Source organism: Nicrophorus vespilloides, unplaced genomic scaffold, assembly GCF_001412225.1.
Source record: "Nicrophorus vespilloides isolate i.1.1-1 unplaced genomic scaffold, Nicve_v1.0, whole genome shotgun sequence".
In the NCBI taxonomy this organism is placed as follows: Eukaryota; Metazoa; Arthropoda; class Insecta; order Coleoptera; family Silphidae; genus Nicrophorus; species Nicrophorus vespilloides.
The window spans coordinates 148,800-174,940 of NW_017100089.1; the positions used below are offsets into that span (position 1 = coordinate 148,800).

At 31.2% G+C, this 26,141-nt stretch overlaps 1 protein-coding gene across 10 annotated transcripts in view; it reads left to right on the plus strand.

The window, feature by feature from the left end:
* LOC108567526 (adenylate cyclase type 2) overlaps positions 1 to 26,141 on the plus strand; it is a 92,829-nt gene that overhangs the window by 61,577 nt on the left and 5,111 nt on the right. For all 10 annotated transcript variants that reach the window (XM_017928040.1, XM_017928043.1, XM_017928041.1 and 7 more), the window contains exons 6-8: positions 21,404 to 21,531; positions 22,087 to 22,245; positions 23,353 to 23,485. In XM_017928040.1, the coding sequence (XP_017783529.1) occupies positions 21,404 to 21,531; positions 22,087 to 22,245; positions 23,353 to 23,485 (420 nt within the window). The remainder of the gene's footprint in view (positions 1 to 21,403; positions 21,532 to 22,086; positions 22,246 to 23,352; positions 23,486 to 26,141) is intronic.

A 26,141-nucleotide genomic window follows, 5' to 3' on the forward strand; every position in this document is an offset into this window, starting at 1 on the left:
AATAAACTTTATGACTTGTAGTTCTTCAATTATCAGTAAACAATTAACCAGTTTTACCGGTAAATATGATTATTTAATTTACCGGTAAATTTTGATAAGAAATACGGGTAATTAAGTAATTTTTGACTCGGTAATAGAAAGTGATGTTGCACATGAAGATGTTTTACCAATTATAACTAAAATCCGACGAATGAGATCCTTCTCAAACACAATATATTTTCAATTATAATGTATTCTTTTGGCGGAAAGTCCTTTGGTTATATGACCAAAAAATATGTTAAAATTAAATATTTAAAAAAAAACAACTTCGTCGATTTCCAAAAATCGAATGAAATATTTTTTAATTTATTCGTTTATTATTATTTTTTAATGTATTGAACTCTTATTAAAACTTAATAGGTTTTTGTTGATCGCCCTTTTGTACATAAAATTTTCAATTAAGAAAATACCAGTAATTTATCGATTAACCGGTTTTACCTAAATATATTTACAGGTAAACAAAACTCACAATAAATTTAGTTGCCTACTTGTAAACGAAGATTAACAACGTGTAATTCATTGTTTATTTTTAACATTAATGTAACAATCAAATACGTTTTACAGTGAAAATAGTTTTGTTTAATTATAATATCGACTTTAAATTTACTATATTAAATCTTGACTTTTTTTTACAAAAATTGATATCTCACAACTTAATTTAACTTAAAATAGACGATAACATGAATTATATTTCAATTATAATAAATACCTTTAATCTATTAAATGATAATCCTTTATATTCCACAATACACAAATAATTAAGACATAAAATACAATTGAAATGAATATCGAGATTATGAAGCTGTTTGCTGAGTGGATTAACTGTGACTGGTAGATTTTTTATATAAGATATATTAAAGAGATCATTAAGTAATTTCGTTACTAGTAATCCGTTGAGACAACTATATTAGAGGCAGGGAAAAAACTTCCTTGGCCGTTATTAAATGAATTACCCTAGGTAATTGTATATAAAGTATTCAAGTGGAGCGAAGATCACGCATTTTACCCATTAACTTTTGGCTCATCGTACGTTTATAGCCTCATATCACTATAGTTCATCCTTGCCTCTTTTTATATTTAGATATTAGTAATTTTGTTTGTATTTGTGTACTTTACTCAACAACGAATATTACAGATACAATGCGTTTTCTTGTACATAATAGAATATATCGAATTTAAGACATTTTTGTTGATACTGTTGGTAACATTTACTTCAGACTTTTTTGCTGCTTTCGCTGAGTAAAGTGTAAAAGGAAAAAATATTTCTGAAGGCCTGAAAATGTAATCAATTACACCTTTCAATTATAAGATTTTATATAAACTTTACAAGAACAAAAGTCTCCAAATTCAATTTAGTCATATTTCCAATAGTGAAACTTTCATCCATCTGCGTTCGTTGCATCATGAAAGCCAAATATTCTCGAACCTTCCCGTAAGTCTTGCTGTACCAATTGATATTGTAAATTGAACTTCCGACGCTTTGAATCTAAAATATCCTTAACGTTAATTTAAAAAAATACTAAGTGTTTAAGATCAACCTGTTTTTGAATTATAGCAGCAGAAATTGAATAATACAGCATTTGGACCGTGAATATTGTGATTATCGATCCGTATGCTATAATATGATCCATGTCCGGAGGAATTCTATAAAAAATATATGATATAAATAAAATATTTGTTGCAAATATTTATTTACCCGTCTGCAGTTAACATGTAGAAAACGACGATCTGAGTGGCCCCGGTCAATAAGAAAAACCCTAACAGAGGAAGCATGAAGACATGCCTTATTACCTTAGTAAATCTGAAAATTTATTATATTTACATGCGATGCAATCATTGAGAGAACGTACCTTAAAATCAGTTCGTGTTGCGAAATAATTTCTTTAAGCAATAGCAGATTTTCCGCTTCAGATAACAGCTCGAAATCCAATCTGTTCAGGCTTATTTTGATCAATTCTATTCCTACGTAAATGTAGGCGATTGTAGCCATGAAGAAACCATCAAAACATAAGTGGATTGGAAAGAATTGGAAGTAACAGTAGATCAGCAAGTAAGCGTAGAGAAGTTCGTAGCACGGAGATGTTTATAAATCGCAGATGGGATAGATCTTAATAGGTAACTCTCTTGGATTTCGTTGGAAAATTGCTGAAAACATTGATGGAATTGAGAGTACATGACAGAGCGTGAAAAAAGTGATCACAGTTGCGTAAGCGATTCTATGCATCCTCATCAATTGTTTTTCAAACTCGGGATACCTATTTGGTTTCCAGAAGTCCTTCAGCAATATCAATCCGTGCTTCAGGTGTTTTCTATAGTAAATGAAAGCGACGCCTTTCATTAAAGCCTAAAATATATAGTTTATATCTGTTGTTTTTTGTTTTCCTGATTTATAAGTTACCACAAAACCGGCTGGTATCAAATTTGCTTCCGATATCGAGTTTATGTCGACCCAACGAGACACGAATCCAATCACGTACCAGATGACGTAGAACGTCAAGCAAAAGATGGTGAAGATGTGCATGGCTTTAGTCTTGAAGCTATACTTTAGTGGATTTATGAGATTCACATCCATGTAATGCAATAATAGCTTTAACAGAGGCACGTACTCTTCGCTGGCCATTGTCTGGATTACGATTAACCTGCATAAGCTGAGAATTGCCAAAGTTTCTCCAAACTTTCTTGGCAATGAAATATTCCACCCATGCATATTTGATTATACTCCACCCATACATATTTAATTAGATTCATATAATCATAATGCATTATTGTTGCAATTCCAATTGATAATTTTATACAGAAAAAAAAAGATAATAATTTTATATTGTGTTTTCATTAAGTGCTAAGTTTCTTAGAACTCCTATTTATTAAGTTTATATTTTTAATTATTGGACCATTTAATACAAACATATATGAGCATTTTAATTTGAATACAGTGAACTCTCCTATAACGCGGTACTCTCAGAACGCGGTTTCCATTACAGCGCGGTTTCCGTTCAACAGCATCCCATAAGTTCCTTCTGCGCAGCATATGAATGGTTCAAATGGTTCAAGCAATACAAGATGATTCTACAATTTCACTCCCAGTTACAGAAATAGTAAACATTGCTTCTCGTTTAAGCGATGAAGAATTTGCAGTAAACCATCAGGATGTAAGAGAACTAGTACTCGGGGAAGAAACTTTAGATGAGGAAGAACTAATGGAATTAATTGTGCATCCACCTCAAATGCATTGGTAAACGAATTTGGGTGCCAAATCTCGATTTACAAGATGTGAAAAAAGGGCTAAATTTGGCTAAAGAATTAGAACTTCATTTCATTCAAACTGATCGTTCAACGGTGAACAGCGCAAAGTTTAAAAGAGGGTTAGAAATTGCTTAGCTCCCTATGGAGAGGTTTTAGTGGAGTTAGAAAAAAAAGCTACAATCGAAAACCAATGTGAAGATGAACTAAGAGATGAAGACATTTTGCCCATTAAAAGAAGACAATTAGGCGACAGCGAGGATGAGTGTTGAAAAATTACATAATTTTACAAAAGTCTTCATTGTTTTTGTTGAAAAACAGTCTTTTAGTTTAGTTCTTGTTTCATTTATTTTATCAATCCTTATATGAACTCTTCAATTCAATTCAATAAAAATAATTTATAATTTATCTTGTCTTTTGTATTTATTGGTCTCCATATAACGCGATACGAATGATGTGATTTGTACTAATTCCGAGTTTCTTATAGCGCGGTTTCCATACAACGCGGTACGCACTACCGCATTATAGGAGGGTTGACTGTATGTCATATTTTGTTAGTATTTCATAATAAAAGTCTGTATTAGGTAACCTAACCTAATTATTAACGCGACAACCTAACCTAATAATAAAAATTGACAGATCATTCTAATATTGACACTGATACTGACACTTAATAATGTATACTATGTAGAATATTTCTATTATTGGAATGCCCGGAAAGTTTGTGCCTATCTTCGCTTCTGATCAAATGATCAAAAGAATATAAAGTGCTTTTTAGACTTTGATACTTTTATATTGCTGGAAAGCCAAAGATGCCACTAAAGCAATAGCTAAGAAATATTCTGCTTGAGAAGTTGCTTCAGCTAAAAGAATTGTGCGAAAGTAATTTGCTAAGTTAAGAGCTGGGATTTCTGTATTTTTCAGTATATTAGTAATAATGATCAAATCAAAACATTGATGTATAAGTTTCGAACAAACCGTAGACATTCTAGGAGGATATAATGTTTAACTTAACGAAAGATGAAGATAGATGTATAGACCACAATTGTGTATACAAAATTTTAAATTTATGTATGGATATTTTTAATTTTCGGAAAAATTGGCATAAACTTTTCGGATAACCCAATACAGAATTAATTTGAATTTATTAACAAAAAAAAAACTTTTTTTTCATCGTTTTATAATACGGAGAAATGAAAATTTTCTTAATAAACAGGAAACACACTTTTTGGAAATTACATCCTTGGACTTTAGTAATTTGAAGATGAAGCAGAAAATGCACTAACTGTCACCGGCGAGAGGTATCGAGAATTTTGGGCAAACCAGAGGTATGTTGACAGCAAGTTAGTGCTGAAAAGTACTCTGAAGACATTTTTTTTGGAATAGAGATAACTTTGCGAAATTCTGAAAATAGCCGTCAATAAGCCTGACTAAACTTCTTCAGATTTCTTCTTGTGGCGATATTTGAAAGAGAATACAGTAATTATCCTGGAACCATTCAGAAATTGTAGGTCAACATCCTTGAAGAAATTGAAGGAATAAGCCAAGAAACATCACAGTGATGGTACACGGCTTAGAAAGGATATAATTATCAAAACTAGAGAAAAATTATTTCCAAGAAGTGTGTTTTTTGTTTATGAAAGAATTATTAAGAAATGAAAAACTTTAAAATAGTATTTTCTTTTGTTCCACCCCGTATTTATATCATATTTCAAAATAATGTTTCTTTTTTATGAAATGTCCTTTCCTTTTCTACTGGTTTCGCTTAGTAAAATATAGAACGAAAAAATATTGCGATAAGTCTGAAATCTTAATAATTACAAATTTTAAATGTAATGTGCAAAGAACGTACTATCACGAAAGTCTCCAAGTTCAATTTAGCCATATTTCCAAGAGTGAAACCTTCGTCCACCTGCGACCGTTGTATAACGAAAGCCAAATTTTCTCTAAATTTCCTATAAGTCTTACTGTGCCAATTCAGATTATATATGGAATCTCCGACGCTCTGAATCTGAAACATTCAAATCAAATAATTTCAAGAATTTAAATTCTTTGAGATGCGAACCTGTTCTTCGATTATTGTTGCGGAAACGCTGTAATAAAGCATCTCCATTGAGAAAATTATAATTAAAGAACCGTATTGTATAGTGTGGTCCATATCCGGAGGAATTCTTTAATGAAAAATAATTATTCTTAAAGTAATTGTTTAGTAAGAAGATGTTAATTGTTTACCCATCGGTTGTGAGCATAAATAAAACTACGGTTTCTGTGACTCCGGTTAACACGAAAAACGCCAATAAAGGAAGCGTGAAAACGTGTCTAATTTCCTTAACAAATCTAAAAGAAAACAAATTATTTTTAAAGAGAATGCAAGAGAATGTGTATGTATTTTTAAAACACAAACACTGCTCAGCAAATTGTTCGTATGTACACATATCCCCCGATTTACACAGTAGTTTCTGAGAAAAACATGTATCAAAATTGTAACTTTTTGATCGTAAAATGTTTTTAAATCGTGTAAAAGCGAAAACGTGTAAGAAAGTAACGTGTAAAACGAGGTATAGATGTATTTTTGAAATTGCACTCATGATATTAGATAATTTGAAAGCGCTTTTGTTGGGTGATCAATTAAATCAATTATTGAATTTACCGTAAGATCAAATTGTGCTGAGATATTATTGTGTTTAGTATGTCTAAAGCTTCTCGTTCAGTTTGGTATTGAAGATCGATTGTGGTTAAACGGATCTTAACCATTTCTATGCCTACATAAATATAGGCGATTGTGGCTATGAAGAGACCTTCGAAGTACAAGTGGATCGGTACGAATTGGTAGTAGCAGTAGAACATCAAATAAGTATAAAGCAATTCGTAGCAGGGAGAAGTTTGATAATCGCAGATTGGGTAAATCTTTAAGGGAAGTTCTCTGGGATCGCTTTGGAGCATCGCGGTGAACATTGTTGGAAGGGAAAGTACGAAAGCGCAGCCGAATAAAACGATGACGATTCTATAGGCTTTCCGATGGATATTCATCAAGCGTTCTTCGTGATCGGGAAATTCGCTCGGACTCCAAAAATCTTTCAATGACATCAAAGCCTTCTTCAGATTCTTCCTGTAGTAAACCAACGCAGTTCCCTTCACCAAAGCCTACAATATGTAATAGTCAATATTTGCATATATATTTTTTTACATTTAATTGGAATACCATGACGCAAGAAGGCATCACGTTTGCTTCAGAAATCGAGTATATATCAACCCAACGTGACGCCAATCCAAAAGTGTACCAAATAAGATAGAACACCAACAATATTAGAGTGAACAAATTCATCATTTTTATTCCGAAATTATACTTCAGCGGATTCATTAGGTTTATATCCATGAAAGCAAGCATCAGTTTCATCAAAGGACTATACTCGTAATCCACCATTGTAGCACAAATATTTTATTTCACTCAACTAATTTCTAATAGGAAAACTATGATCACTATTGAGAATTTTTACACTAAAATTATTATAGATGTGTTCTCTTCAAATTAACAGTGAAACTAAATTAGATTCATTACGATTACGTAATTCACTGTAAAACTGTGTCTAGTTATTTTTTTTATAAGCCGAAAGAAGGAGAGAATATCATTCTTTTTTTAATAATGTGCTTTTTCTTATTTCAATACATTAGAAAAAACATTGGTCTATTATTAAATGCATTAATTATTCCGGATAATTCGATTTTTCACGTTGAAATTCCTTTGATGCTTGATTGTATAACAGTTTAAATACGTTAACTAACATATTTTTTTTTTATTTGAATTTGTTTGTTCTTTATTTAGATCTAAATTTATTTTATATATTATTACTTTTTATTTACTGGTGTAAACATAATACGTTTCAATAATGCACTTGAACCTCTTCCAACTATCATAAATTATAAAATATGTTTTGCACGAAATCCTAAATATACGATTTGCATTGCTGACATACTTTTTCAACAAATAATAATCCAATAAATTTATGATTTTGAATGAAGTTTAGCAATTATAATCAATATATTCTAATTTATCATATACAAAAACCTGAATTTATTGTTAATTAATTTTAAATAGATAATTTTCTAATTTAAAATTTAATTAAAACGAAATTTTATAAAAAAAAGAATTACGAAAAACTTTTGAGTTTAAGAAAAGCAAACTTTTACATTTAACTCATCGATGGTAAATTAAAAATATTATATAAATACGAATACTAAAAAATTGGAAATTAAGATAAAAATTTCCCAAATCCTGGAATTCTTTTGTTATGTCTCAAAACTTGTAGATTTCTAATTGAAAATATTATTTAAATATAATAAGTTGAAAATTAAAGAATTTATTTCTATATTAAAAAAGTAAAATATGTCGAAACTGTTCGTTTTAGGACTCCTGTTAAAATAGACCGTAAACTAAATGATGCAAAATGTGACATCTTTCAAATGACAAAAGAAACAAATAATCTAAATACTTGTTGATACTTTAATGTAATCTTTACTAAAAATTTATAGGCAACTAATTTTACTGTATTTTAAAATAAATCCAAAGCAAAATGGTAACAAAGGGTTTAAATACAAAAAAAAAGAATAAAACAGTTGAAAGACTTCCAAATATACCAATAAAATTGAGAACTAAGTAAATAAAATGCTATTATGTATAAATATAGTAAAATTAATAACTCTTTCCTCTTTTATAACTTTACTTTTTTTTTCGTTTATTTAGTTAAACTCGACGATTCTCCGTTATATTAAATCCGACTTTTACCCTATTTTTTTCCCTTTGCTCGCGTGCTCATGTCATTTATTACTTTGTTAAATTAAATCTTTTCCATCATCCTCATTATTCCTGTTCCTCCCATCTTGATGTAACCATTTATTTATAGTCGAATTTCATTAATTCCGAAATGTGCTAAAATCTGATGACCTCAATCATTTTCCATTTATAAAATTAAATTGACATCCACTTTGAAATCATAGATAAAAACAAACATATCTTTACTAATTTATATTGATGAATATTTTCAACAATTCTCGCATAGAAATTTGATTATATTGTGACTAAAAAAAGTAATCACAAAAAAAACATTGTAGGGTGAAAATATCTATGGTCAATATCCCTTTGATGGTTTTTTTTATTTTTGATTATGATGATTATACAAATATATTTCAATTTTTTAATCTAATTATGCTTTACTACTTTTGGAGTTTAAATAATGATTGTATTATGTAAAAAAAAAATACGTACAGTAATTGCTGCATGCATACGTCCAATGCTTTGAATAGTTTATGCATAATAATTTCACTTGGATAACTCTTTTAAGACCCATTATAACTTTCCTCGAACTTATTCGTTGAACGAATGAAATATTCCACACATTTAGAAAGAAAAACACGTATGTTATTAACATTTTTTTTTCCACAATCTTTGTATTTTTACTACTTACATTTAAATAGATAAATAAAAGTCCTATAGTCTATATTTATAACGGATTTGTTTTTAGTATGATTTGAATTATAAATAAGTTTTTATTTTTGTTTACTTTTTGTGACTGTTGCAATTATTATTATTTGATTATATTAAAATAAATTGAAAGTAAATGCAGGAAAAAAGGTTTTGGTTGAAAGGATTAATACAATCTTTTCGCCCTAAAATTAATTAATTATACACACTTTTAAATTGGTATAATATATTATTATTCATATTCAATCATTTTACCTAAACTGACATGAATTATCAAATCATTTGAATATTAGATTAATTAATATCTCGCATAATGCTGCTTCGATCAGTCCGGATTCACTATAATACGGTTTAAAAATTAAAATTTCAAAACAAACTCTATATTGATTCAGTAAAATGAAAATATATTCACAAGAAATAGTACAGAAAATTATTTTTTGTGATCTGTACTCGATTAGTCCCGGATATTGGCTGTACCGTTTACCTATAGTGCGGGTATTCCTGCTTATATTTATTTTCTTCTTATTATGTACAAAATAAACAATATTAAGATTTTTCCACAAATATCTCTTTCAATACATAATTTAAAAATTATTTTTGTTTACAATTTATCCAAGAAAGAATGAACTTGCAAATTATTTTATCTAAGATTCTATTATAACATCTCAATAAGTTCGTAGGATGGCATATAGATGGCGCCACTATCGACAAATCCATATGTTTTTCAGTAAGTACCAACCTTCAAATGATGCGTTTCAAAATTTCATGACAATGTGACGTTTAGTTCACAAGTTACAGTGGTTTTATTGACGCTACTTTTGTAATTTTCAAATAATAAAAAAAAATCAGAATTTCGTGTGTTGATAAAACATTGTTTTTTGATGGGAAAAATAATTGTTATGGGGTCTTTTCTCCGTTCAGACAAATGGAAGAGACATGGTTTGCTGATTTTAAAGGCGGTCGTACAGACAGAAATGATGCTGATGCTGATGGTCGCCCAAATTCGGCAATTTTTGCAGATAACATAAAAAAAAGTCCACAAAATGGTATAGACTGATCGTAAATTGAAGTTGCGAGAGATAGCTGACATTCTGAGGATATCAGAAGGCAGTATATTCACCATTTGATATTGAACATTTCGGATGTAACCTGTATGCACCACTACACTCCAGAGTCTAATCGATTGTCAGCTGAATGGATAGCAAAGGTTGAAAGCCGTATTTTGAGGCCAAAGATAAATCGCTCTACAAGAAAGGTATCAAAATGTTAGAGAAGCGTTGGAACCAATGTATCACTCTTGAAGTAGACTATGTTGATGAATTGAGTCGAATATTGCCCAAAAATTGTTGTTTTATTAGTCATCCTTGAAACTTATTCAATGAAGTGCTAAAACATAACTTTAATACAATAAAAGTTTTATTTTATATTTTTTCCTAAAATTTTTATTCACAATTAATGACATAAAATCATGTACATAAGTTACAAATTACAATTATGAATTTAAAACGATTCTTAGATTTTAAAGAAAATTAGACTATGGATATTTTTTGTATTACAATTCAATTGGAAGTTACCATACCTTTATTAAGTGGATGTTCAATTTAGGAAAATATAAACTTTCTTTGAATGTCTCTTTCTGTTCAACATCATTTTTTAAAGAATTCTAAAAGAATGCTACTTCTACGAATTGTTACTTTTCTTACCTAATTCTATGCATTATATATTTGATTGCAAATTGATTGTTTTATGTTCAGTTGTATATAGGACGAAGTAAATAAGTTTTATTTTATAATGAAACGTAAATTTGAACATACTGTATGATTTAGTAATGTTTATTGCATCAGTCGTTCAAAAAAGTTCAAAAGTCAACTGATACAAAGGGCTATTATTATTTAAAATTAATTTACTTTTTAAAAGTTATAAATCAATGTAATTCTTGCCTTTCTTCATCAATTGAAGCCACTCTATATTCGATAATAATTGTTATTATATAATTTCCTTTAACACGAAAACTCCAGTTTCTTATCGGTTTTGTGAATCCTGCTTGTGCTTTCTGAATTATGCAAACCCCTTTTACTTAATCCGTGAACAATGTGTGCTTCGGAATTTATTTATTCATCAGAATTTCTTTACAGCATTGTATTTATGGATTAAAAGGAACCAGTTTTAGAAAATTTATTTAAATATTAAACTAACGTCAAAGGAACGAATAGCGTTCTCAGCTGCGATATTAATTTGCACGTACTGTGGCGCCCGTCTCTTTAATTAACGTGTACACTGAAAATACTTTTTTCAATACCTGAAATGTATGGTTAGATTGTTTCTTAAGAGATACGAGTAAATCGTAGAATTACCTCAACGAAAGTGTTCAAATTTAGAGTTGTTAATTTACCGATGGTGAAACTTTCGTTAATCTGTGTGCGTTCGATGATGAAAGCCAAACTTTTCCTTAGTTTTGCGTTGGTTTTTGATGACCAATCGACGCTGTAAATCTCAAAAGAGAGACTTTTCAACTGAAATTTTGTAGAGTTTTAATATTGTTAATTTGTCTTGAAATACTGATATAGTGAAAATCCCGACAATCATAATCCCGAACATTTCAACGAATTTTGGCAATCCTTTCTCTCTAATACGGAGAACGCATTCAACTTTGTCAATGCATCATTTTTTTTTTTGTATAATTAGGTTTTTTCAAGCCTATAATTGTTGAAATCATCTATAATATATACAGGTACGAATGGAGAACAAAAACTTAAATGAAAAATAATAATTATAATAAAACACTAAATCGCTATTTCGCCAGGATAATTCATGATTGATCTGTTTTGTCGGTCATTTATAACCGTCAAGATTCTATTTTCTCGTTCGACGTATTCAGATAGTAAGTAACGTCTTTATCAAATAATAAAAGGTACTATCGGGATTTCGAACATCGGGAATTTGATTGTCGAGATTTTAATCAGAACCAATTATATATATACCTGCTCTTCGACGATGGTAGATACGTAACAGAAAAACATCATCTGCAGGACGAAAGCCACGAGCATGTTACCATTCTCCATGAAATGTTTCATCTTTGGTGGCATTCTAACGAGATTGAAGAAATTGGTGAATTCGTTAACTAAATTTGATATACACTTACCCTTCCATCGTAATCATGTAAAGGACGACAACTTGATTTCCAGCGCTCGTAAGAACATAAGCGAATAAAGGAATGGCAAAGATCTCCCTGACTTCTTTAAGTAACCTGAAATATTTTAGTTTTAATTAATTATGAATTAATTATACGATTATTTTATGAATTTACTCTAAAATTGCTCCTCTGATGAGTTCACCACATCGATTTTCCTGATGGCATTCTTCAAGTTTTCAACGCCTACGTAACAATACGCGCATAAAGCCACGAAGAGACAATCAAAACCGATGGCAACGGGTATGGCATATGCGTAGATATAGTACAGAATGAAGGCGTACATCAGTTGGTAGCAGGGTGCAGTTTGTATGTCGCATATAGGATAAAACTGGAGGGGCCACCTGGTGAAATTCCACGTTATGAGTGGTAAAACGAAGTTACCGAGAGTGCAGATGACGATGAACGCATAATAGCCAACGACGATGATGTAAACGATCCTGTGCTTCTGCTTCAAGCGCTCTTCGTGCTCCGGGTATCGGTTCAATTCCCATATGTTATCCAGAAGATTCAGAGCATTCGAAAATTTCTTCCTATAGTAAAACGTTGAAAATGCTTTGAACGTGACTATGAAGCAGGTGGGGTAAAGGTTAATGTTATCTATAGACTCGATCCCCGTCCAACTTTCTACCAATCCGCACGTGTATAAAACTAAGGAGATTACTGCCATGAACATCGAGTAGATTTGCATGGCCAGTATAGGTTTCTTAGGATTAAGACCACCGATGTCGTGCAACTTGAGAACGAAATTCATCGACTCCATCGTTGAACTACAACTTTCAGAATGGAACTTTAATCGGAATTAAAAAAGGACACAGTAAGGGAACTTTTAGTTTCTATATTAATATTTAAGTTAGTTTAATATTCTTTAGGGGTGACTAACGTCCGAATTGTTAAGTCGCCCTATCCACCGTCTCGTGGATGCCGGTTCATATCCCGGCCATGCCAAGCATTTTGTGAACTCCCTCGGTGCTTACAGCAATAGGGCCATCGTTCATCGCAGATGGACAGTCAAATGAATGAGGTTCAGCATATGGACTTCCAGCGATGTCGATGGACAATGACAGTGTTAGGGATAGCAGCAGATACGCAAACTGAAATTTACCTACAAGGCCGACCACCAAATTAAAGGTAGTTTTCCGAGAAGAAAATAATGGAAATAACTTCCATTGGAAAGTTTACCAAAAAATTAAATGTCTACCGCCATCGTAGATCGCATTTCCTATGCTCGAACAAAGAGAATGCATTCAACCGATTTCAGATTATAATTATAGTATTGTTATCATTAATATAATTAGTAACAAAGTAGTTTATTTAAATAAATGAATCAAAATTAGTTAATAATGCAGCTAGAATTATTGGGTATAAATTTGTTTTGTAATTGATTACTATAAACTGTCGAAAAAATAAAATAAAAGTAAAACAAGTTTAAACACAAAATTGGTTAATTAATATTGGATAATTATAATTTTTTTTTAATTAAGCAAAGTTATTAATTTTTTTTTGATGGAAAATGTATTTTTCCAAGTTATCCATCATTATGAATGCCACTTATGTGAAGATGAAAGATATGAATTATCATCTATGAATCAAGATTTAGTATTGAGAAATTTAATGTAAACTATGTGAAAAATGAAAATTTGCAATCAATTATTTACTCAAGATAATGAAGCTATTCTTCTACAATACATGAGAAATGAATCAGGATTTAGTGATTAATTAATACAAACTACGTAAACATGTAAAAAGTTATGTACTAACTAGAAATCTTAATATAACAATTTAATTGTATTAAGATTTCGACTGTTAATATAAAAATATATCCAGTTTATAAATATGAATGGAAACTAAGTAAATAGTATAGAAGTCTACATTTTAATTGATGAATTAAAAATTAATGATAATGAAGAAATCGGTAAACTAAGTGAAGAAATTGTATTAATATGACGGAATATAATCGTTTGTGAATTAATTCTTTTAAATGAACAAAATATAAATAAATTGTAAAAAAAAAAATAGACAATTTTTTTGGTTTCTCTTCATCAATTCAAGTCACTTTATATTCGACAATTATTGTTATTGTATAATTTTCGTTAACACAAAAACTCCACTTAGTTATCGGTTTTATGAATCTTACATGTACTTTCTGAATTATGCAAACCGTCTTCTTAATCCGTGAACAATGTGCGTGCGGAACTTCGGAATTTATTAATTCATCGGAATTACTTTGCAGCATTGTATTTATGGATGAAAATGAACCAGGTTTAGAAAATTCACTTAAATATTAAACTAACGAAAAGCGAAAGTTCTCAGCTGCGATATTACTTTGCACGTTCTATGGAGCCCGTCTCTTTAATTAACGTGTACACTGAAAATACTTTTTTCAATACCTGAAATGTATGGTTATTATGATTATTACTTAAGAAATACGAGTAAATCGTAGAATTACCTCAACGAAAGTGTCCAAATTTAGAGTCGATAATTTACCGATGGTGAAACTTTCGTTAATCTGTGTGCGTTCTATGATGAAAGCCAAACTTTTCCTTAGTTTTGCGTTGGTTTTTGATGCCCAATCGACGCTGTAAATCTCAAAAGAGAGACTTTTCAACTGAAATTTTGTAGAGTTTTAATATTGTTAATTTGTCTTGAAATACCGATATAGTGAAAATCCCGACAACCATAATCCCGACAATTATTTATGTATACCTGCTCTTCGACGATGGTAGATACGTAACAGAAAAACATCATCTGCATGACGAAAGCCACGAGCATGTTACCATTCTCCATGAAATGTTTCATCTTTGGTGGCATTCTAACGAGATTGAAGAAATTGATGAATTTGTTTACTAAATTTGTTATACACTTACCCGTCCATCGTGATCATGTAAAGGATGACAACTTGATTTCCGGCGCTCGTAAGAATATAAACGAATAAAGGAACGGCAAAGACCTCTCTGACTTCTTTAAGTAACCTGAAATATTTTAGTTTTAATTAATTATGAATTAATTATACGATTATTTTATGAATTTACTCTAAAATTACGTTATGCTGGTGAGCGATCTCGCTCACTTCATTGAGAACTTGCTCCTCTGATGAGTTCACCACATCGATTTTCCTGATGGCATTCTTCAAGTTTTCAACGCCTACGTAACAATACGCGCATAAAACCACGAAGAGACAATCAAAACCGAGGGCAACGGGTATGGCATATGTGTAGATATAAAACAGAATGAAGGCGTACATCAGCTGGTAGCAGGGTGCAGTTTGCATGTCGCAGATAGGATAAAACTCGATGGGCCATCTGGAGAAATTCGACGATATGATTGGTAAAACGAAGGTACCTAAACTGCTGATGAATGTGAACGTATAGTAGCCAATGATGTTTATGTAAGCTATCCTGTGTTTCTTCTTCAAGTGCTCCTCGTGCTCCGGATACCGGTTCAATTCCCATATGTTGTCCAGAAGATTCAGAGCATTCGACAATTTCTTCCTATAGTAAAACGTTGAAAATGCTTTGAACGTGACTACGATGCAGGTGGGGTAAAGGTTAACGTTTCCTATAGACTCGATCCCCGTCCAACTTTCTACCAACCCGCACGTGTATAAAACTAAGGTAACCATTGACATGGTCAACGAGTAGATTTGCATGGCCAGTATAGGTCTCTTAGGATTAAGACCACCGATATCGTGCAACTTGAGAACGAAATTCATCGACTCCATCGTTGAACTGCAACTTTCGGAATAGAACGTTAATCGGAATTATGAAAAGAACTCGGTGAGCACAGGTTTTGAATCATTAAAATCTGCGTGGATATATCAAATAAAAAAAACAAACTTCTAGTTCTTTTATTAATATATAATTTAGTTTAATATTCTTCTGAGTTTCGAACAAATGGTTATTCTAAACATGCACGCGATAATTAAGATATTTGAAGTTTCTTTTTTATATATTTTTCATTGCGTCGTCGTTGTCTCCCTCAGGATGGTGTAAATGGATAGAACTTTTCTGCTTATCTGAAAAAAGAATGTAACGTTTTGTAAACGTATTGGGATTCGTGAACGATTTGAATGTGGACTCACGCTGACGAAACTTTCTAAATTGAGCTTGGTCATTTTGCCAATTGTGAAGCTCTCGTCGATCTGCGAACGCTGCAAGATGAAAGCCAGAACTTTTCTGACTTTCGCGTTAGTCTTGCACGTCCAGTCCACATCGTAGATCGCATTTCCTATGCTCGACAACTTCAAACAAAGAGAATTCATTCAACCGATTTCATATTATGATTATAGTATTATTGTATCATTAATATAATTCATACAATTCTCTAAACAATGTATTAATATACTTAAAAACACACAAAATTATTTCGCACACAAGTGCTGCAAATAGTATGTATTTCATAAACTTAAAATTCATAAAAATATAAAAAAAATATATAAAATTAAAACTCAAATTCATTAGGTATAATTCCGTTTTCTGATTGATTACTATAAACTGTCGAAAAAATAAAATAAAAGTAAAACAAATTTAAACACATAATTGTTAATTAATATTGGATAATTACAGTTACTTATATTTTATAACTACACTCGGCCCTCTTTTTATGCGGTTTTGAAGTTATGCGGTTTTTATTTCAAGAAACATTTTTTAAATAACTATTTTAGGCCATTTTGACACGTTTTGACACAAATTGGCAAACCATTTCATCGAAAAAGATGATAATTATGAACGAGCATTCAAGCATCAACACGAGCTTCAGAATTGCATTTCTGGATATCAGGAATTGTACAAAAAATAGCAAAGCCATCGCAATGTTTAATCACTGATTATATTGTCAAAGGGAAAAAATGAACATGCGAAGTTGAGACTAATTTTACTTGTGAATAATCATTATCTTCAGGACATAGATTTGATATGCTGACTTACTCTTCTAGTGATGAAAGTGATTTCGAACATTATTCTTCGCAAATTATGCCGAGAGTGTTTGGCGACGATAATTCTAAAGAAAAAAATGTGGGGAAAGTTTAACTTTCATGAAAAATTTCTGTATTTTTTTTGTAAAATTTTTCCGTATAAATTTAGAAGGAATATATTAAGTGATTATGAAGAAATGAGTGAAAACTGTGTGAAAAATAAAAACTCGAAATGTTCAAACTACAATTAACTGAATTTTCGGATGATAGTTTACTCAAGTAACTAAAGAAATAAAAAAATTTAATTTAAATGAACAAAGATTTAGTAATAATGAAGATTTATGAATTATATGAATTTAACGGTAAACTATGTGAATTTTTACAGAAATTTAATATAAACTATGTGAAAAATTAACATTTTAATCTAATTATGATTAAAACTATAATGAAAATAATGAAGCTATTCATCTGCAATTACTACAATAGATAAATGAGAATTATAAACTACGTATATAAACTACGTAAATATGTAAAAAGTTTGTAAGTTTGATGAATTAAGATTTAGATTTAATACTGTTGATATAAAAATAAGTCCATTTTATAGATGTGATTTGAAAAGAAGTGAATAGTATAAAATTTGTAATTATAATTGATGAATCAATATTTCGTGTTAATTATGATACAAGTTTTTATCAATTTTATAAATGTTTAGATGAAAGCTGTAAATTATGTAAATAAATTGTTTTAAAATGAATAAACATAATCATTTTTACAGCAATATCTTGCATAATGCGGTTTTCATCAGTATTTCTATTTATTTAATTTAATCAGTCAGGAATAATATATGTTATATTTAGTAAAATCTTTAAGATTCATAGCTCATTGTTGTGTAATTCGATGAAACACATACCTGTTCCTCGAGTACCGATGAAGCCAATGAGTAGTATAACATTTGCGTGAATAAAATTGTAATCAAAGCACCAAACTTAACAAATACATTGAAAGTGGGTATAATTCTGAAACGTTGAAAATTGTAGAAAATCAATTAATGGTGTGATGGGATTAGAATATTATTAAACCAAACCCATCGAAAGTAAGCATATAAAATCCAACAACTTGACTTCCTGAAGTGAACAGAAAGAAAACGAGTAAGGGCATCGAATATACATCTTTCACCTCCTTCAAGAATCTTCAAGAAGAAAAAAAAACAAATAATTAATATATTCAATTCAAATAAAAGAAAATACCTAAATATCAATCCGTGTTGGGCTGCGATTCTGCTAAGTTTATCGAGAGCGACTGTTTCGTTGCAATTGGCCAAATCCAATTTTCCAATGGCGATTTTCAAATTTTCCAAACCCGCATATGCCTGCGCTATGAACGCGACGAAGAGACCGTCGAAGAGACCGTCGAAGGGACACGCGATTGGTATACACTGTAAGTAGACGTAGTAAATAATCCAAACGGTCATGAAGGTGAAACACGGCGATGAATCCAAGTCGCACATGGGATGCAAATTCAATGGTAAAGTTCTCGAAAAGAACGGCATCAGAAATATGCTGATGGAGCAGAAGTATGCGATGAGGAAATAAGCAAAACCAATTCCAAAAGAAGTACGATGGATCCTTTTTATGGTGCTCTCGTTGTCCGGGAAATAATCGACGGGCCAGAACTCTTCGATCATCAAAAGGATGCGCCGCACGTTGCGTTTGTAATACATTATCGAAGCCATCTTAAAGATGATCTGAAAAAAGAAAAGCGATCTTCTTAATTCCTGTTTCATCTTGGACCAAAAAATAATTCCATTACCAATATAAAGGATGGCAACAAAGTGGAGTCTGCGACCGAATCAATACCACTCCACGTATTGTAGATTCCCGAGAAATTCCAGACCGAAAAGAATATCATAGAAAACATCGTGAAATAACTGAGCGCTTCTGTCCTGAAACTGATTTTCAAAGGATTTATACCGATCACGTTCATATAGGATAAGTTCAGTTTGATCAGCGGCTGAAAGTCCATCTCATCTAACTATTATTATTTAAAACGCGACCGATTAGTAAACGCATCCACTTTTATACGTCTGAAAAGTTCAAGAACTCGTCTATTTGTCCTAATTAATTAATTACAGATCAGTAATCAGCTGCAAATTCACCTTCGTGGAAAAAAAAGTAATGTTCTCTCTTCAGAGTTTTTTTTTTCTTCCTTTTCTTTACGTTTCAGTTGGCATTTGGAGCGGCATCCGCCTGGGAATAAATATAATCCGACTGGCAAAGCGTGCAATTGATTTGTTGCATTTATTTGTACAGTCCTCTTCTGCAGACGGCGATGTTCTTTTTTTCTTTTCCCTTCGTTTTCTTTTCAATAGAAAACAAATAGAAAACTTCTCAAGTTTAACTGAATTATCTACTTTTACGCATTCTGTCTGTAATCTTATCTGTCTGAATACTTTTAAATTAAATGCACACACATAATATTTATTAAATAATGTAGTTAAGTGATATTTAAAATAATCCAAGTTTTTGTTCTTTTTGTTATTTAGTTTATTTACAAAACTATATCTGAAATATATAGTTTAATTAAGCTAAGTCTTATATTACGTTATATAGAATGTTTAAAATGTGCTAAATCTTAATAATTGTCCATCTTTCATAAATTTATTTTATTATTTGATTTATTTGGTAAAATTTTAAATTTGGTCTGTGATTTTTATAGAGAGAGCAAAGTTCAAATAATGAGAGAAGAGCAAAACTGATTTGAATACATTGAAATACGAATGGGATTCTCAAGTGTTTATCGAATAAAATTTAATAGTCGAGTTTATATTGAATCCTCTTGTGAATGTGATTTAAATCCTGAATAATATAAGAGCACGGTTAAGTATCAAATAAGGACGATTCAAGGTATCAAACCTAATGAAAATTCCGTGTATCTTGAGAGCCAATAAGTTTAAAGGAGGAGGAAGTCATGGAAATGATATTGGTAACTTTTTTTTTGCTGTATAATTTTATTCACAATCTGTTCATCTATGTGAACATTGAGTAAATTTAAGATCACGGTTGACATTAATTGGATAATTTACTCTTATGATGATTTGAACATTAATAATTTCTTAAATCTATTGGTTTGCGACGCTTCAGCCTATTTGTGTTTTCACTGTTGTCGAGTAGGTCATTAGCCAGAACATTAGTATGTGACTCTAGTCTATCTTGGTATCTACTACTAAATGTTGGTATTGTATCCTCGACCATATCTATATGAAGATATTCGTGTATTTGTTTATTCCTGACGAACCATGGGGCCCTAATAATATTTCTTAGGTATTTTGATTGAAACCTTTGTATAATTTGTATGTTCGATATACTGGCCGCACCCCACAATTGGATACCATACGTCCATACTGGTTTCAGTATTACTTTGTATATAAGTAATTTATTTTCCACTGATAATTCCGACTTTTTCCCTAGAAGCTAGAGTTTTCAAAACTTTATTTCTAATTGCTCCCTCTTAGCCTGAATGTGATCTTTCCAGGTGAGTATTCTGTCTAGATACATGCCTAGATATTTGACTTTTGTTGCTTTGGACAGATCTTGTCCATTAAGTCTTACAGTTGGGAAGGTGTCTTTCTTTAGCGTGAATGTGATATGCACGGATTTCATTTTGTTAACTGCTATTATATTGGTAACTTGAAAATAGAAATAAAATTAGATAATTAATTATGTTTTTAATTAGATTATGTCTAGAAAAAGATTGTATGATAAAAGTTAATTGAATGGTCATGAAAAATCAAATACAATAAAGTTTGTGAACAAATAGTTAAACATTATTTTCATAATACATTTATAATACTTAAAAATCGATGAGCTTAAGGGAGAAGAAAGGAATGTAATTTATTTAAAATTTCTAATAAAAATATGTTGGTATTCCGGGCATTTGTTAAATTAATTCCAAAATAATAATCTTGCAAATGGAACAAAAGTTTGGAATGTAATGGAAATTAATAAATCTCCCTTTGGCCAGCCTATTAGTATATATATTTTTATTCTATGTTAAAATTTATTTATGTATAAATTGTACTTTTTTTTCTCTTCTTCTTATGTATCGATGTTTGGCCAATAAATTATTATTATTAATAAATCTCTACAACATTATAAAATATATTACGAGAAATTGGAAAATCAAATATGACAATAAAGACGTGAATTATTTCAAAATATTTGAATATATGCATTAAATAAAAGTTAATGAATTTTAGATAAGAAGAGCTTGAAACTTTAAGAGAAACAATGCACACTTTGATAAACAAGTTTTTTCGTTTTATTAAGAACTTCTTGATGTTTTGCTTGAATATTATATGTTTACTGCATATCCCCGTTTTGAGCGACATACGGCGTAAATATCTGTCAGACGTATCAACCTAAAACAAACCTTTCGTTATTATGGATTTCGATGTCAGTGAATCTAAACTGACAGCTGCGAATGCGTGCCAACTTAAATAAATTTATGTCACTAAAAATATCAATTGAATAACTCTTTGTTGCAGGATAATCAATGCATGAGGATCAAGATCCTTGGGGACTGTTACTACTGCGTTTCCGGTCTTCCCGTGTCGCGGCCTAATCACGCCTACAACTGCGTCAATATGGGCCTTCAGATGATCGAAGCCATCAGGTGAGAGAGAGAAACCTCACCCCCTAAGCTTTCTCAATGTCTTTTCGTCGTCGTTTAATGCACCCATCTCTAGCGAGCCTGATTTTATGTTCCCTCCTCCATCTTCCACTCCGAATCTCAATTAAGTTTCCTTTAATTGGATCCTTTTGATATTGAAAAGGTAGCGAGCTCTTTCAAAGCATTCGCCCCCACTCAATGTATTTAATTCATTCAAGCCAGATTCCGAATCTATTAGCCAGAATCACGAATAGTGGCGAATGTTTTCGATGCAGCCGCATTCAAATGCAGACTTTTCTCTCTTTGCATTTGATTATATCAAAAATCAAGCGCTGCGAAAGTAACGTATTTGATGGATGTCTACGGTATTTACATCACTCCACATTTTATTTACTTTCTTTTTTTTTTGCAGAAAATTTAATAAAATCGAAAAGCATAAACTCACTTTCCGCGACCTGATTTATTATTTCTTCCGCTTCGGCAGACTCTCTCCCCCGCATCATCACAATTTCTGTTTCCTTCTTTTTTTTGTGTATTTCATATGCAAATGTTTTAAAGGTTTGTGCGCGAAGCGACTGGCTTTAATGTGGACATGAGGATTGGAATTCATACTGGTAACGTTCTTTGTGGCGTCTTGGGACTCCGCAAGTGGCAGTTTGACGTCTGGAGTGACGACGTCACGCTCGCCAATCACATGGAATCTGGTGGAATCGCCGGGTAAGTGAATCAAGACATTTCTATCAGACAGCAATCACTGTTTCTGTCTTCTGATTGAATTCATCCATTTATACATCACATCGTCTTATATTTTATCGAAAATTCAGTAAAATTTATCATGATCAACTATTCTATTGAAAGTGACCAATGACAATTGTTTTGACAGATGTACCAACTTAACTCTTTAGGGTTAGGTGGGTTAAAAATACAAATCAACGCTTTGGCTTTGTAAATACATGTTTGAGAATTGAAATTTCTATTACTTGTCAAGTCACATGCATTATATAATAAAAATAACAATCATTTATTGTATAACTATTGATCATAGCATTAAATACAATAGTGGTAAAGCACTAACAAAACAATTATTGATATGCTACTTGTCAAGTGTCAAATGATTAGTTGTCATCAAGTCATGAGAAACAGGCTTGGGCTTTGAAAAAAATAGAGTCAAATTAAACGCTTCTCTATGTCATCCTACAAGTACTGTATAATGACTTTTCGGAATGATAGTAAATGATACAAATAGATATGCAGCAAAGAAAGTAGTCTTTAGTATTTCTTTATTTATTTACTAATGAAACAAATATTATTAACTAATGTAACTATACAAAATCCACATATTTATTATTATATTAATTATTTTCAAGTTAATTAATATTTTGCTATTATTAACATATATGTAAATATGAAAAATGAAGAGAATGTTTATTGGAATTTATTTCGCATGAAATTAAATTGTGCTCAAAGTTTTATACGATGGAAGGCCGTATATTCCGCAGGTTTCTGACCCACTTGCAGCATTCATGATGTTGGATACGAAACGACATACATGGGACAAATGACACGATCCGGGGGCATTTCGCAATGCATATCATTCAGACAAATTAACGCTCATATGCTAATGTACAAGTAATTAACATTAATAGCACCATTATCTTACTTACGTATAGTTATGATATCGTATCAATGTTAATCATTTTTATAGGGAAAACACATGGACAAATGAGACAAACAGACAAATGTTTCTCTTCTGTGAAATGAATTGATTTCGGTGAATGTAAATGTAAAGAAAAATGTTTTACTTTGATCCTTTTTTTTTTACAGGCGAGTTCACATAACGAAGTCAACGCTCCTTCAATTAGGGGATCGTTTCGAGGTCGAACCAGGAGATGGCGTCTCGCGTGAAGGTTATTTGTCCGATCACAAGATCGAAACTTACCTCATAGTCCCGCCAAAGGTAAGTCAATATCAGCGAAAGTGCGTCAAAATTGGATTAGAAATGGGATTTTTCTATTCCAATCATAATAGCATCAATGCAAACTTTGTTTCGAATATCTTCAACATATGTAAATACATGCTCTGTCGCATAATGCAATCTGTACTGCATATCAAGTTGATATTGATGCAGTTTTTATCAATATCTTGCAGATTTGTCTATATATTTGTCAATTCAAGTTTATGCAATCAAACTTCCATTGCTAGGCCAAAGTAATTCACATAATACGACGATTCAATCAATATTTCCTCAAAAAAAAAGTGTGTTATCTTTAAAAAAAAATTTCTAACATGTCTACTTTACAATAAAATCAAAATTTCAGTATTTTCTCAAAAAAAAATGTGTTTTATTTAAAATTTAGATTTTCCGGTCATTCTGGGACACCCTATATAAAATAAATATAATGATTCAACTGCACTAGTTCCGATAAACAAAGATTTCTTTTTGTATCTAGCAATTATTTCATATAGTTTTGGCAGCTATGCGATCTAAAGAATAACATAAAGTGTCCCGTACATGACAAGTACTTGTGTGTGTAGTATTCATGACAATCGCAATTTGTTGAGTACATCTGTTACAAACACTGTATTAATACTTATCAAGTTTGCTTTGCAAATTATTCATATTCTAGGTGCGTATATATATTTAGGTAAAGATTGAAGTAAATATCACGAAGTTCCAAAATCGTAGTGAAGATTCCAAGTGGGTGGATTCCATTTAAATGAAAGCGAGTGGTGTGTTGTGTTTGCGAATAATGTATTGCATAATTTGAATATTCAAAGGGGATTCGGTGTACAGTGGGAAGAAAAGTTGGGTTGTGCGCTCCAAATTACCCAACTTGTTCACGCGAAACAATAACGGATGCGTCTCTATGGATCAATGTGTCTTTCTTACGGAGAAGCACGTATGCAGAGGTAGAAGCAAGTTTCGTAGCCGCCTTGCAAAATATTACGTATTTATGGCTGCCCGTCGTAAATTACACCCGCCCTTTTTGCAACACCGAAAATTAATTATTCAAGTGCGGTTTTACGCAATGAAGGCGCCTTTTTCATTTTAGTTCTGTTTTGCCAACCAACTATAGTGTTTTTGTTTGACCCTTCACATCTATCTTACACCCACGCTAAGAATAATACGACACATTTCACTATTATCTAGAGCAGAGGTTCCCAAACTGTTTTGTGTCGTAGACCCCTTGCCATATTTTCGGTTTTGGGTAGACCCCCTACTTACCTGATATTGATTTTTTGTAAATTTATTATTTATATTGGGACATCTTTATAATTATTAAGATCTTTGCTCTGAGACTGCGCGTATGCTTGTAACAAGATGATACTGGTATATCATTATGTGCAGGTTTTTACAAGTTCAGAATGTATTGCGACCACAAAGCGAATGGCTACATCCTACAACTTACACAATTTTATAAACATAGATAATACTTCATTGGTACTTTTATAAATAATGTATATGTCTTTATATTATAAGATAGTATAATGTAAGTAAATAAGTACTATCAGTGTATGTTGAGATCCACTATCGTGGACCCTCATTTTTATTTCATGGACCCCCTGGGGGTCGTTATAGACCACTTTGGGAATCACTGATCTAGAGTAATTGATAGATTTAATGATAATCAATGATATTCAAAGTTGTTATTAGACAACTTTTATTTATTTTAACATATATGAATTAAAGTAATGTACAATGGTTAAATTGAATGTTTGATGTATTTATCAATTATTATACATAATATGATTTGTTTTATAGTCTTTAAATGTATGGTACTTTTTTCCAAAGTTCAGAAAAGGATGTCTTTCACATAATTCGCAAAAGTAAAGTTTTCATTAAGTCGACTATCTACATATGATGTTGACGGTCTACCACTTAATTTTGTCTCTCGTCTGAAATCTCCCATTAAGGAAACCACTTATTAGTAATTATTATTATTAAAATAATTGCGGATTATTTCAGTTGTTATTTGCATAGTTTATTTGATTCTTTTTAATAATTTTTAATGTTTTAAAGCGATTACCATATAATTTTTGTGAATTTAGAAAAAAAATGTCTAAATGTGAACATTATTAAAGATATCACAGCAAATTTTATACAAAATGAACGAATAAATAATAACAATTTTCTGAAAAACGACTTTACAATTTATAATTGTTAGTTGTAACGATATTAAACTAAAAGTTAAAATAATCGACTGAGAAACATCAAATAATGATTGTTGTCACCTCCAGCGTGACGTACGATATCAGATACAGTGTGAATGTAGCTTTGTAAATACAATACTTTGAGAATACTTGTCAAGTCACATGCATTATATAATAAAAATAACAATCATTGATTATATAACTATTGACCATAGCAATATATTCATTAGTGGTAAAGCATTAACAAAACAATTATTGATATGTCAAGTGTCAAATGAATAGTTGTCATCAAGTCATGAGAAACAGACTAGATCGTGACCCAGATTGAAATTCTAGCTAATCTAATTGGGGCCATTGGTAATTGAGTTTTCGGGCTGACGTCGTTTGGGGGGTGATTTCGAATCGGATTATTATGTATTTCGGAAATCGATAGTCCTTTAACGAAAGGGACGGATGTCGTC